Source organism: Ascaphus truei, chromosome 1 (assembly GCF_040206685.1).
Source record: "Ascaphus truei isolate aAscTru1 chromosome 1, aAscTru1.hap1, whole genome shotgun sequence".
Lineage (NCBI taxonomy): Eukaryota > Metazoa > Chordata > Amphibia > Anura > Ascaphidae > Ascaphus > Ascaphus truei.
In genome coordinates, this window is record NC_134483.1 from 466,181,164 (window position 1) to 466,196,071 (window position 14,908).

Sequence of the window (14,908 nt, forward strand, 5' to 3'; positions counted from 1 at the left end):
CACGACTCTTACCCTCCCCCCACCCCCCTCACGACTCTTACCCTCCCCCCACCCCCCTCACGACTCTTACCCTCCCCCCACCCCCCTCATGACTCTTACCCTCCCCCCCACCCCCTCACGACTCTTACCCTCCCCCCCACGACTCTTACCCTCCCCCCCACCCCCCTCACGACTCTTACCCTCCCCCCCACCCCCCTCACGACTCTTACCCTCCCCCCCACCCCCCTCACGACTCTTACCCTCCCCCCCACCCCCCTCACGACTCTTACCCTCCCCCCCACCCCCCTCACGACTCTTACCCTCCCCCCCACCCCCCTCACGACTCTTACCCTCCCCCCCACCCCCCTCACGACTCTTACCCTCCCCCCCACCCCCCTCACGACTCTTACCCTCCCCCCCACCCCCTCACGACTCTTACCCTCCCCCCCCACCCCCCTCACGACTCTTACCCTCCCCCCCACCCCCCTCACGACTCTTACCCTCCCCCCCACCCCCCTCACGACTCTTACCCCCACCCCCCTCACGACTCTTACTTCCCCCCCACCCCCCTCACGACTCTTACCTCCGGTGGGGTGAGGGCATCTCCGTCTTCTCCCCTGAAAATTCTACTGTTTCCACTGCAGGTCCTGAAAACAAGGTTGCCGCCCTGGCAACGGGATGTTGTGACATCGCGGCGCCATGTTGTCACTTAGCGTCCCGTTGCCATGGCAACACAGCGTCATTTGCCGCCGTGTGGCCATTTTTTTTTTTTCAAGACCTGTATGGGAAACAGTAGAATTTTCAGGGGAGAAGACGGAGATCCCCGCACCAGCCGCCTGACCCGGTGGGCCGCACAGTGATTCCGGGCGGGCCGCATGCGGGCCGTTGTTTCGCTGGCCTTTCCTAGACTGATGGAGCAATACCTGCTTGAGAACCTGTTTGTTCACTTAGGATATATTTATTTATAAAGTGTTTTACCAGGAAGTAACACATTGAGAGTTATCTCTCGTTTTCAAGTATGTGCTGGGCGTAGAGTTATAATGACAAATACATGGTTACAAATACATGGTTACAATGAGTGAAAAGGGTTATACAGTAGATTATATACAATACATTGCATGCACAGTTAAAGATAATATATATTATAGGGGTTACTAACAGTTGTTATAGACCAGATTAAAATGTGAGACAGCCTTAGTTTTGAAAGAACTTAAACTGGTGGCGGCTGTGAGAGTCTCCGGTAGGTTGTTCCACTTTTGGGGTGCACGGTAAGAGAAGGAGGAACGTCCGGATACGTTGCTGAACCTTGGGACCATGAACAGTCTTTTGGAGTCTGATCTCAGATAAGTGCTGCATGTGGTAGGGGTGAGGAGCTTGTTCAGATAGCTGGGTAGCTTGCCCAGAAAGTATTTGAAGGCAAGACAGGAAAGATGAATTTTGCGCCTTGACTCAAGTGATGACCAATCTAGTTCTTTGAGCATTTCGCAGTGATGTGTGTTGTAGTTGCATTGGGGAACAAAACGGCATATTGAGTTGTAGAGGGTATCAAGTTTGCTAAGGTGGGTTTGGGGTGCTGTCCCATATACTATGTCCCCATAGTCTATAATTGGCATTATTGGATATTGAGGTAGACCCTCAATTACTAGTGCTGCAAAGCATATAACCCACTTGTAGTAAAGGATGCAGACGGCTGGACTGGGCTAAAAATTCTTTATTTAGACATGGATTAAAAAACCAAGAGGAGGGGAGCAATCCCCTGCACCTCTAACGCGTTTCACCCAAGCATGGGCTTTTTCAAAGAGGGTGATTTTTCTGCCTGCATAAAGGGTGATTTTTCTGCCTGCATAAAGGGTGATTTTTCTGCCTGCATAAAGGGTGATTTTTCTGCCTGCATAAAGGGTGATTTTTCTGCCTATAATTGGCATTAGCATCTGCTGTGCGATACGCTTTCTGACCAGCAGACTTAAGGACGATTTGTTCCTATATAGTTAGGGTGACCAGATTTTCAAAATAAAAACCGGGACTTATCTCCCCTAAGTCTTACTCCCTCTTTTCCTCACTCACTCCCCACTCTCTTCTCTCACTCGCCCCCACCTTCCATCAATTACCCCACTCACTCAATCCCCCCACAAAATACATACCAAAAAACTCCACCCCGCAATACATAATAAAAATACCCGCCCCAGCCAATACATATTAAAAAAACCCCTGGCACCCCAATACTTTTTTAAAAGACCCCCCCATACATATTTTAATTTTTTTTGGCATCACAGGTAAAATCATCATCATCCTCATATACCCACCCCCTGCATCTCCCATCACCCTCATATCAACCCCCCCCGCATCTTCCATCTCTCCCCCCCGCATCTTCCATCTCTCCCCCCCCGCATCTTCCATCTCTCCCCCCCGCATCTTCCATCTCTCCCCCCCGCATCTTCCATCTCTCCCCCCGCATCTTCCATCTCTCCCCCCGCATCTTCCATCTCTCCCCCCGCATCTTCCATCTCTCCCCCCGCATCTTCCATCTCTCCCCCCGCATCTTCCATCTCTCCCCCCGCATCTTCCATGTCTCCCCCCGCATCTTCCATCTCTCCCCCTGCATCTTCCATCTCTCCCCCCGCATCTTCCATCTCTACCCCCCCACATCTTCCATTTCTCCCCCCCCCCCCGCATCTTCCATTTCTCCCCCCCCCCGCATCTTCCATTTCTCCCCCCCCCCCCGCATCTTCCATTTCTCCTCCCCCCCGCATCTTCCATTTCTCCTCCCCCCCGCATCTTCCATTTCTCCTCCCCCCCCGCATCTTCCATTTCTCCTCCCCCCCGCATCTTCCATTTCTCCTCCCCCCCGCATCTTCCATTTCTCCTCCCCCCCGCATCTTCCATTTCTCCTCCCCCCCGCATCTTCCATTTCTCCTCCCCCCCGCATCTTCCATTTCTCCTCCCCCCCGCATCTTCCATTTCTCCTCCCCCCCGCATCTTCCATTTCTCCTCCCCCCCGCATCTTCCATCTCTCCCCCCCCGCATCTTCCATCTCTCCCCCCCCCCGCATCTTCCATCTCTCCCCCCCCCGCATCTTCCATCTCTCCCCCCCCGCATCTTCCATCTCTCCCCCCCCGCATCTTCCATCTCTCCCCCCCCGCATCTTCCATCTCTCCCCCCCGCATCTTCCATCTCTCCCCCCCGCATCTTCCATTTCTCCTCCCCTCCGCATCTTCCATTTCTCCTCCCCTCCGCATCTTCCATTTCTCCCCCATCTTCCATTTCTCCCCCCCCCCCCCCGCATCTTCCATCTCTCCCCCCGCATTTTTTGGCAGCACAGGTAAAATCATCATCATCATCCTCATATACCCACCCCCTGCATCTCCCATCACCCTCATATCAACCCACCCCGCATCTTCCATCTCTCCCCCCGCATCTTCCATCTCTCCCCCCGCATCTTCCATCTCTCCCCCCGCATCTTCCATCTCTCCCCCCGCATCTTCCATCTCTCCCCCCGCATCTTCCATCTCTCCCCCCGCATCTTCCATCTCTCCCCCCGCATCTTCCATCTCTCCCCCCGCATCTTCCATCTCTCCCCCCGCATCTTCCATCTCTCCCCCCGCATCTTCCATCCCTCCCCCCGCATCTTCCATCTCTCCCCCCGCATCTTCCATCTCTCCCCCCGCATCTTCCATCATCTCTCCCCCCGCATCTTCCATCTCTCCCCCCGCATCTTCCATCTCTCCCCCCGCATCTTCCATCTCTCCCCCCGCATCTTCCATCTCTCCCCCCGCATCTTCCATCTCTCCCCCCGCATCTTCCATCTCTCCTCCCCCCCGCATCTTCCATCTCTCCTCCCCCCCGCATCTTCCATCTCTCCTCCCCCCCGCATCTTCCATCTCTCCTCCCCCCCGCATCTTCCATCTCTCCCCCCGCATCTTCCATCTCTCCTCCCCCCCGCATCTTCCATCTCTCCTCCCCCCCGCATCTTCCATCTCTCCTCCCCCCCGCATCTTCCATCTCTCCTCCCCCCGCATCTTCCATCTCTCCTCCCCCCGCATCTTCCATCTCTCCTCCCCCCCGCATCTTCCATTTCTCCTCCCCCCCGCATCTTCCATTTCTCCTCCCCCCCGCATCTTCCATTTCTCCTCCCCCCCGCATCTTCCATTTCTCCTCCCCCCCGCATCTTCCATTTCTCCTCCCCCCCGCATCTTCCATTTCTCCCCCATCTTCCATTTCTCCCCCCCCCCCCGCATCTTCCATCTCTCCCCCCCCGCATCTTCCATCTCTCCCCCCCTGCATCTTCCATCTCTCCCCCGCCTGCATCTTCCATCTCTCCCCCCCCCTGCATCTTCCATCTCTCCCCCCCTGCATCTTCCATCTCTCCCCCCCTACATCTTCCATCTCTCCCCCCCCTGCATCTTCCATCTCTCCCCCCCCCTGCATCTTCCATCTCTCTCCCCCCCCCCCCTGCATCTTCCATCTCTCTCCCCCCCCCCCTGCATCTTCCATCTCTCTCCCCCCCCTGCATCTTCCATCTCTCTCCCCCCCCTGCATCTTCCATCTCTCTCCCCCCCCTGCATCTTCCATCTCTCTCCCCCCCCTGCATCTTCCATCTCTCTCCCCCCCTGCATCTTCCGTCTCCCTCCCCCCCTGCATCTTCCGTCTCTCTCCCCCCCCCCCTGCATCTTCCGTCTCTCTCCCCCCCCTGCATCTTCCATCTCTCTCCCCCCCCCCCCTGCATCTTCCATCTCTCTCCCCCCCCTGCATCTTCCATCTCTCTCCCCCCCCTGCATCTTCCATCTCTCTCCCCCCCCTGCATCTTCCATCTCTCTCCCCCCCCTGCATCTTCCATCTCTCTCCCCCCCTGCATCTTCCATCTCTCCCCCCCCCCCTGCATCTTCCATCTCTCTCCCCCCCCCCTGCATCTTCCATCTCTCTCCCCCCCCCCCTGCATCTTCCATCTCTCTCCCCCCCCTGCATCTTCCATCTCTCTCCCCCCCCTGCATCTTCCATCTCTCTCCCCCCCTGCATCTTCCGTCTCCCTCCCCCCCTGCATCTTCCGTCTCTCTCCCCCCTCTGCATCTTCCGTCTCTCTCTCCCCTCTGCATCTTCCGTCTCTCTCCCCCTCTGCATCTTCCGTCTCTCTCCCCCTCTGCATCTTCCGTCTCTCTCCCCCCTCTGCATCTTCCGTCTCTCTCCCCCCTCTGCATCTTCCGTCTCTCTCCCCCCCTGCATCTTCCGTCTCTCTCCCCCCCCTGCATCTTCCGTCTCTCTCCCCCCCCTGCATCTTCCGTCTCTCCCCCCCCTGCATCTTCCGTCTCTCTCCCCCCCCTGCATCTTCCGTCTCTCTCCCCCCCCTGCATCTTCCGTCTCTCTCCCCCCCCTGCATCTTCCGTCTCTCTCCCCCCCCTGCATCTTCCGTCTCTCTCCCCCCCCTGCATCTTCCGTCTCTCTCCCCCCCCTGCATCTTCCGTCTCTCTCCCCCCCCTGCATCTTCCGTCTCTCTCCCCCCCCTGCATCTTCCGTCTCTCTCCCCCCCCTGCATCTTCCGTCTCTCTCCCCCCCCTGCATCTTCCGTCTCTCTCCCCCCCCTGCATCTTCCGTCTCTCTCCCCCCCCTGCATCTTCCGTCTCTCTCCCCCCCCCTGCATCTTCCGTCTCTCTCCCCCCCTGCATCTTCCGTCTCTCTCCCCCCCTGCATCTTCCGTCTCTCTCCCCCCCTGCATCTTCCGTCTCTCTCCCCCCCTGCACCTTCCGTCTCTCTCCCCCCCCTGCATCTTCCAGATCTCTCCCCCCCCCCTGCATCTTCCAGATCTCTCCCCCCCCCTGCATCTTCCAGATCTCTCCCCCCCCCTGCATCTTCCAGATCTCTCCCCCCCCCCTGCATCTTCCAGATCTCTTCCCCCCCCCGCATCTTCCAGATCTCTTACCCCCCCCTGCATCTTCCAGATCTCTTCCCCCCCTGCATCTTCCAGATCTCTTCCCCCCCTGCATCTTCCAGATCTCCCCCCCCCTGCATCTTCCAGATCTCTTCTCCTCCCCCCCCCCCCCCCCCACATCTTCCATCTCAACCCCCATATTCCTACCTCAGGCGGGTTCGGCGGAGGCGACAGATTGAGGCACGCGCTCAGTAGCAGCAGGCACAGGAAGTGCCGTGAGCTGCTCTGGGGGGGATGGAGATGAGCCGGGGACCGGGTGCCGGAGGGAGAGCCGGGGGGAGAGCGAGCCGAGGACCGGGTGCCGGAGGGAGGGAGAGCCAGGGTGCCGGAGGGAGGGAGAGCCAGGGTGAACCAAAGCCCCGCCCCCTTCTACCTTGACCAATCCCCTGTGGCCCGCGCTCACTAGCAGCAGGCACAGGAAGTGCCGCGAGCTGCTGTGAGCAGGCTCTGGGGGGGGGGGGATGGAGAGCGAGCCGGGGGCGGGGGGGTGGAGAGCGAGCTGGGAGCTGGAGGATGTGGGTGTTGGGTGCTGGAGGGAGGGCCAGAGTGCCGGGGGATCACCGGCCGGGCTGCTGAATCCTCCCCGCCTCCCCCACGCACCGCCGCCGACACATTTTAAAAAAAAAAAAAAAAAACGGGAACATGGAGGAAAACCCGGGACATTTCCGGGACGGACTGGCAACCGGGACAGCACACGAAAAACCGGGGCGGTCGGTCACCCTATATAGTACACCTGGTCTGACATAGGCTTTGGATGTCAGGGTATCAATGTGCAACCCAAATGTTAAATGGGAGTCAAACCATATGCCCAAATATTTAAAACTAGTAACTGGCTAGAATAGTATTAGAGTTGGCTTTGATCTGTAGCTCCTTCATTGGAAGCTTTAGAAATTTAGCCTTGATACATATATGGTACATATCTGGACAGCTTGTCTTAGGTTTCTGCCATAGTGCCTGCGACGGTGCGCGGCGCAAACAAAATACAGTACCTCAATCAGGCCGGCCATAGTGTGTGGGACGGCGCAGCAGGATTTTGAAGACATCATTTAGTTTTTTCCGTGCGACGTCTGCGTCACGTGAGCGTTTCAACCAATTAGGGCAAACCAGCCTGGTGACGTCATAGCCACTCCTCCCACCAAAACCACGGATCGCTCGGGCAACAGGCGTGCGCAACTCCTTGTACTCCTTCACCCGCGTGAGTGCACAATCACAGCCTTACTCTATGGAAAATCGCACGAACATCAATTAAACATGTGAAGACACTATAATTATTAGTAACTGTACTATTGTGATCTGTCACTTTTTGGGGCTTATTTATGAAACTGCTGTTGTGCAGTTTGTGGCACTATTGAACGAAAACTCCTATTAAATCAATGGGATTTTCCTTGCATGCAGTGCCCTGATCACAGTTTAATGAATAACCCCCTAAGCCTTTAAACATCTCATAACTGTGAGAGAAACAATACTGTACCATGTAGAGAGATGTTAGCAAGTGCCCAGCTATACTATGCATAAAAACAGAATGGACCATACGTGGAAAAGTATTTTTCTCCTCAGCTCTTTATTGTCTCGTCCATTCTTCAGCTTGTACCGCTCATAGGTTTTTCTTATGGTGGAGGGTTTTTGTCACTTTTTTATCCATCATAATTTATTTAATGTGTGGTTGAAACCTATCACAGCTTCAAATTGCCATGTCACTATAACCAACTTCACACTGAGACCCAAATTGTCAAAAGAGCTGTCTGAATGGTTTCTTTAACCCAGGCTGTGCTGAAAAGCTGTGCAATACGGCATGCATAAGCTCATAGGGGTCCATGTTAAAATGGATTTGAAGCAAAAGGTGACAGTGTGTGCATTTGCATATCATTTCCCTGAATCCCTGGCTGCAGTGGAAGCGCTGGATGCTAGGAGATAATGGGGAAAAGCAGGGCTGCAGACCTGAGACGTTAATGTGCTCTCACATGTGATATTTTTATTTGTGTTTTTTTTCTTGCTCTAATTATTGCGGCTAAAACTGAACAAAAGTGAATACTGGAAAAATCAGCGCGTTATTTGCTGCACACTCCTCCACCGCAACCCTGAGGTAGACACTAAATGTTGGATAAGTGGGTGAAATCTTTATCTTTCAAACTACTACAAACATCAGATTCTTAATTGTTGTGTGCTTGTTTGCAGAGGGCCACAATTGTTAAAAGGATGTGTGTATTGGTTATAATGTACCTTCGTCTAGATCCTTGCTTACCTATTAGTATTTTAATATTTTTTTCTAATATTGACATGTGCCCATGCTTAACATCACATTTTTCAGGCACAATAATTCCCTGCCCCGAAAATCTTACTATTGAATTCTGGGGCCTAAAACAGGGAGATTAAGTGACTCGCCCAAGGTCACACACACAGCCTACTGGGATTTGAACAGTGTTCTTGCTGCTAAATTCCTCCAACTTAGTTGGAACATTTTGCCAGGGAAGGTGCAATGAGACAAATATATCGTTGTCATGCGTATCCAGGGTTTTACTCGCATTTTATAGGATTGGTAGAGTATGTTGTTTGTTCCCATTTTACAGGCACAGTAAATACCTGCTTACAGTGTACAATTAGTAATCAACACACATGGAGTTAAAATAACTTGCCATGATCAGAAGGAACTGTGTTGTTTATCAACACTTATATTGCTATGTAGGGTTGTTTGCCTATTTTATTTCTTGCTTCAACTGAGTGCTAGGAAGCAGAATGGCAGCTGCCTAGAGCTGTCATCTCACAGATGTGGGGACTTTCCGGATTACCACTCAGACCATCAGCTATGCTGAGTGATAATGGCTTCACTGAGCATCATACCTGCAATCTTAGACCCCATGCTTCCTACATATGGGGAAAAAATTAGAGCAAAGGGAGATAATTAAGATAATTAGGTAATTAATGGTAATTAGACAACACTGAAAACAGGTATATATGCAGTGTTATGTATCTGTTGATGAAATGTTGGTTTGCTAAATGATCAGACGCCTGTCCAACTGGAAATAGACATTCAGAATCATAGACTGCGTATTGCAGAAGCTACTCACTAATCCAAACTTATCCCCATACCGGCTCGGCAGAACTTAGTCAGCTCACTCATTGGTTTTATAGCCATTAATATCTGGTTGCCATAATCTCTGACCACTGTCTCTTAATACGTGCCTCTGCTTAGTAAAGTGGAGCAAGAGTGAAAAATAATCAGTAAAGATTATGAATTAATTATATGAGATCTCTTATCAGAATTGGCTACTGGGATGGCAGAAATAGAATAGCATCATGATTCACAACTTTTGTTGACTGGAGACTTAAAGCGACAGTCCGCCACCCAAATGGATAGATGTAGATATCTATCCTACCTGAACCATGGGGTCCTCTGGAGTTCATCTGGAACCATCACCCCAGATATTTTTATGGTCACCAATAGAAAGCTGCAAGGTCCTCTTTGTGACTTTACTATTGTCTGCTGGGTCCAGCCCTATACCTCGCACCTCCATTTAATGTTTGGCGGACACATACTCTGCTCGATGCCAGTGTGAAAACCGGGGTGACCCCCCGACAGCCTTCGGGTCAGAGGCAAAAAAATAAAAAAGGAGCCGCTCAAACTGCTGTTGTAATATTCAATATTTACTGTTTCACAAGCGCAATACAGGAAACACTGCTGTGATTATTCACTTTTTAGTGTAAGACCGAATGCAGCTTTAACAATCATATTATGAACCATTTTAATATGATGGTCTACAGGAACAACTTATGTAATAATTCCCTCCTCTTGAGTTGAACAGCGGCACTCAAAGCTTTGGGGGAACTTTCAACTGCTCAGATTACCCATCCTTTTTTTCCCCCACAGAACTTGCAGGGAAATAGAAAGATGACTGCAGTGTCACCTCACAATTGTCGCATGTTTTTATTGGCTGCCAATGTGAAGCAGACCTTAGTGGCTTTATTGTTTCTCCAGGACAAGAATACTTGTAGAGGAAGTTCAAAATTAAATATATCATGGACAGGGGGGCAGGGGGCTATAGCTTGGAGTTTTGCATTCCAGCACCATGCTTTCCCCCCCCCCCCACACCTCTTCTTTTTTATTTTATTTCTTATCCTTTCAAAATATATATATATACACACACACAGACACACAGACACACAGACACACACACACACACACACACACACACACACACACACACACACACACACACACACACACACAAAATCATAAAATGAATATAAATGTTTAACCAATCCACAGTATCTACAGTGTGAATATAAATGTCGCCTGCTTGTTTAATTGCTTCATTTTAAATGTAGACAATTGTAAATAGAAAAAAATGAGAATTGTCAGTGTTTTTATTGTATGTCTTTATTTATATAGCGCCAAAAGTGTACTCGACGCTTCACAAAGAATACAGTGCAGGGAATTATAATACAATAAGTGCAGCAAAATCAGACAATAGGAAAGGAAATCCCTGCCCCGAAGAGCTTACAATCTAAGAGGTTTGATGGGGAACTTACAGAGACAGCGGGTGAAGGAATAAGTGCTGTAGATAGATGGCAGTGCTTGGTCATAATGGGTGGTAGGAGTAACTGAGTGTGGGACAGTAACCATGAGTGCAGGCTATTTGGATGCTTGATTTGTGGGGCAAGTTTTAAGGTTAGTCAGTATTAAAATGAGAGGGTTAACACAATTTACAGGGGAAGAGATGGCAGGAAGGCATGGGTGAAATCAGGTGTGTATGTCTGGCTTCAGGCTATGGGGAGATCCCCAGCAGCAGGAAGGAGTAGATAGAGGGTTTTGTGGGTGTTTTTGGGGTAAAGAAGTTGTTGGGAGAGAGGTGTATAAATAATGGTGGAGTGGGGAAGTTGGAGAGAACAGAGACTTTCACAAAGGAGTGTAGAAACAGTCAACAGGAAAAGCAGTAGGGAGGGCATAGTGAGATGCAGGAGGATAGACTTCCCAGGTACTGGGGGATATAAAGAATACAAAGAATCACAGCTTTTGGAAAGTTAATTTCTCACCGTTGCAAAGTTGTTGTGCAAAGTCCCGATCTTCCTCAAATCTTCACCTCCAATTTCAACTCCCAAATTAACTCTGCCATACACTTTAAATGTGACACTTAAGATGGGACACACAGCCTACATGGATGGTCTTAAATACTCTAAAACACAGCCGCTTGACTAACAAGGTAGGGGTTTGCCTAATCAACTCTCACAGACATACTGATTACATTTTAAATTCTGTAACAATTGATGGTAGAATGCAGCTCAGACACATACCTATTTGAAGAAATAAATCAGAATGTTAGTCCAGATATTCAGAATGCATCCATGATTAAAGATATAGAAAGGAAACATCCAGAGATGATAACTCCAAAATTAACTCTGACAGACACTTTAAATGTGACACTTAAGATGGGGGACACAGCCAAAACGCTGGTGAAGTCTGGTACATTGTACAGTAACACAGGGAATCGAATGGTCAGGAAACCCGCATATAAAACCTGATTGGCAACACTTCTTTCCCAACTTGTTCCTTTGAAACGTTTGCTACTAACTGCTGCATTATCCCTCTGGTTATACAGTACTAGCATGAATACAAATAAATCAAACTGCATTTTTCCTATTTACTTTAATATGTCTCTAATTTTCTAGGCATTTCTTTTCTAAGAATATTGATCTTATTGTGATGGTCATACTAAATCTAGTGAAAATTGGTGCTTTTCAAATATGTGGGTTGATTTTCATGGTTAAATGCAAACATGTTTTTTAATTATGGTTTTAACCCTGTTCCATTTTTTTTTAAAATGCTCCAGCCTAACTTACGGGTTTATACATAACAAACAAAAAGAGAAACAGGAGCGCTAATGGTAAACAGCAGATGTAATGGTGGATAAGAATAAACAAACAGCAATAAGTTTGTTACACACTAAAGAGACAACACAGTATGTAACAATGAGGTTATATTAAATAACTAAAGATGAATAAAAGAACCAAAAAACTTTTGCCTGTGTGGGGGTTGAGAGAAGATGGCCCGGTGTGGCTGTAAACCTGGGCTGTCCACTCTAGCACAAGGTAGGTGTGTCCCCGAATCAATGGTGCTGCACGTATCCTCAGGAGCCGATTCAGGAACCGATGTTGCTGCCACTGCCTCTCCCTTTGCTGCGCTTGTCCCTCGGGTGTTCCCACTCGGGGGTTGTCGCGCTGCCGTCTGGGGTTAGGCTGCTGGTATCCTGGCGTCCTGCTTGGAGTCAGCTTCCTCCCTCCTGCCACTCGACTACGCACTTCCGTTGTCGGGGCGGGCTACCGGATGCTCGGAGCTCCCCTCGTTGTGTCCACCCAGTCAGACAGGCTAGAGTCCCTGGTTTATGCAATCTTTAGCTTGACTCTCAACGGGCATCTACCCACTAGAAGAGCCTCTGGTGTATTAAAAATCAATATTCAATAATCCAACGCGTTTCGGCGTACCTACGCCTTCAGGGTTAATTTTGGAACAGTGCTCTACAAACCTTAAATGTCTGCAATCAATTCAGTTAGAATTTTGCTGACTGGCCAAGATCTTAATGAGTAAATTACTACCAGCTGTTTAACCCTGTTTGGGTATTGATGGCTCAGTAGTATCCAATAGGGATTATGAGTATGCTTTATATTATCCCTCTTCACAGGCTCTGGTTCTGTGTAGCGCACTCAGTCCCACCCCCCTTTTCCGATTTGCTTTTGGGTTTATACATGCCTTTGTAGCAAAGGGCAATAGGACATGTTACATTGAATATGTACAACTTTGCATGTGCAATGGCATTAAACATTGATAATGGCAAGTATTGTATTCGACTCTAGAATTAACATTCTGGTGTTTTTAATTGGATGAAAGCACACACACTTGTGATCTGGATGGAGGCATGAACCCTCTCTGCTCTTCCTGACTTCCTAACTATATGCTGGGAAGCTGCCTTCCCCCTGTCAGACTTAAATCCTATTCAAATGAATGTAAATCTTCCCGGGCAGAGGAAAGACTGCTTCACAGCATATTGAATAGGGGCCTCTGCATTTTCCACACCGCTCGCTGCCCTCGGGTTTTCTTGTGTGAGGATCCATTTTGTTTTTAAAAGCTGCTTTATTATATTTCCAACACTTATCTCTCTCCTATTTAATGAACCCATGCAAAAGTACCACAAATAGTGATGTGCTCCAAGATTCTCTCAAACATCACATCCGGTTCTGTTGCTACAAGAAGGTCCCTTTTAGCATACAAAATAAATGCGTGTGAGCTGCATATTAATAGCTTTGATCCGTCTTCATATTGATTCTTAAAGATAGGTGTGCAGCCATACTGGCTGTTTCCTATGGAGCCTCTAGCACAGAGAGGTTAACAAATAATAGTTACTAATAGCATATGTGGTCGTGGCTAATTATTTTATTTTTTCCCCCCATTAGGTTTGGTCTTAGCAACAAATTTGAAGCAGAGTTTCCATCATCTTTAACTGGCAAGGTATGTGTGTAGTGATTCTACATACAGATTATTGCTTAACTTGTATATATTGTTTCTTTTTGTAATGTGTACATATTTGTTTTTTACCTCTCAGGTAGCACCCGAAGAATTTAAAGCCAGCATTAACAGAGTCAACAGTTGTCTTAAGAAGAACCTTCCAATCAATGTCCGTTGGCTGCTTTGTGGATGCCTTTGCTGCTGCTGTACATTGGGGTGCAGCATGTGGCCAGTTGTTTGTCTCAGTAAAAGAGTAAGTTGATGCTTTTATTACGAGCTCGGCATTGTATTAACTGTGTGTGATATTACTACAAGTACAATTTGAGGAGCATGTCTGTGGAAGCTGTAAGATAATCACATAAGCTAACGCTTCTCTTTAATTTGAAAGCAGCATTTTATATTTAAATCAGTTGTGTAGTGTTAGATAATACTTGGTAAAAATCACTCTCCACTTCTTCTTCTTTTTTTTTTTTAATGATTAATGTTTTAAGCTTCCGCGGGTTGCTATAGCAACTATTTAGGAAGCCACACAACTTCCTCTTTTGAAATAGGCAGCCCTGGGATATTGCATGCCCTGGGAAGGAGGATTTTCGCAGATCGATCGGCAGCTTAAATAATTGCATTGCAGTAAATGTTAGGCCGAGGTTATAGTGCCGGCGACGTCGCCCAAAAACAAATGCGTGCGCTTATAGTAAACGCGACGTGGTGACGCAATTTTTTTAAGCCGCCAATATTTGATTTTTCAGGGACTGTCGCCTCATGTGACAGCCCCTGAACCAATCAATGGCCTGGTCGCCCGTGACGCCGCCGCAAAGCAAAATGCAACTTTCGCTAGCGGTGACGTCACGCGTCGCCGGCACTATACGCACGGCTTAAAACTGCTGCATTGGTTAAAACAGAAACTGTCACAAATGCTACTTTGGTCTGTGTGGGATATATCTTGTGTCCGCCATTTTGTAACACTGCTCAAGTCTTCCGAATTGCATAATAAAGAATTCTGTGAAGTGACAATTCTGCTGTGCATGGCGATTCAAAATCTACTAGCTACCTGCGCCCTACAGCTTATTTATTCTGTTTTTCACTTGACACCTAGGCAAGCTTTGTCTTCACAGTACTTTTGGCTTCAGACCTGATTAGGTTATAAAATATATCTACATAGTTATCTTGGTAAAACCATTTGATTTGTAGTTTCATAAGAGTAAGAATTTGAAGATGCTTTGTGATTAGTGGGGGTTCAGTTCAAAAACAGATAATTAGTAAGGTAGTTTTAGCAGACCTGTACAAAGCGACAGATATTTGAAGTAGGTGGTAGTCTACTTTTTAAAAAGTATTTCAATCTGTAAAATTGCCGGCTCGTTTACTGGATAGGTTTATAGCGGAAAGGGCCATGGTGGTCTGTTTCACCTGAAACCGGCGCCTGCACAATGTTTTACTTGAAGTGATACTAAGTGGGACTTGCACTATAAGATGAGGAGGGCGAACGTGTCTGAATCCGATCTGCGGATTTTCCTGGG

General features: G+C 49.0%; 1 protein-coding gene across 2 annotated transcripts in view; it reads left to right on the forward strand.

Moving 5' to 3' along the window:
- The window catches only part of CHIC2 (cysteine rich hydrophobic domain 2), a 57,287-nt gene that overhangs the window by 11,803 nt on the left and 30,576 nt on the right, over window positions 1-14,908 (forward strand). For both annotated transcript variants that reach the window (XR_012787464.1, XM_075566565.1), the window contains exons 2-3: window positions 13,343-13,397; window positions 13,492-13,647. Coding sequence is in view for 1 of the 2 variants with exons in the window: in XM_075566565.1 (XP_075422680.1) it covers window positions 13,343-13,397; window positions 13,492-13,647 (211 nt within the window). In the remaining variant the exon portion in view is untranslated. The remainder of the gene's footprint in view (window positions 1-13,342; window positions 13,398-13,491; window positions 13,648-14,908) is intronic.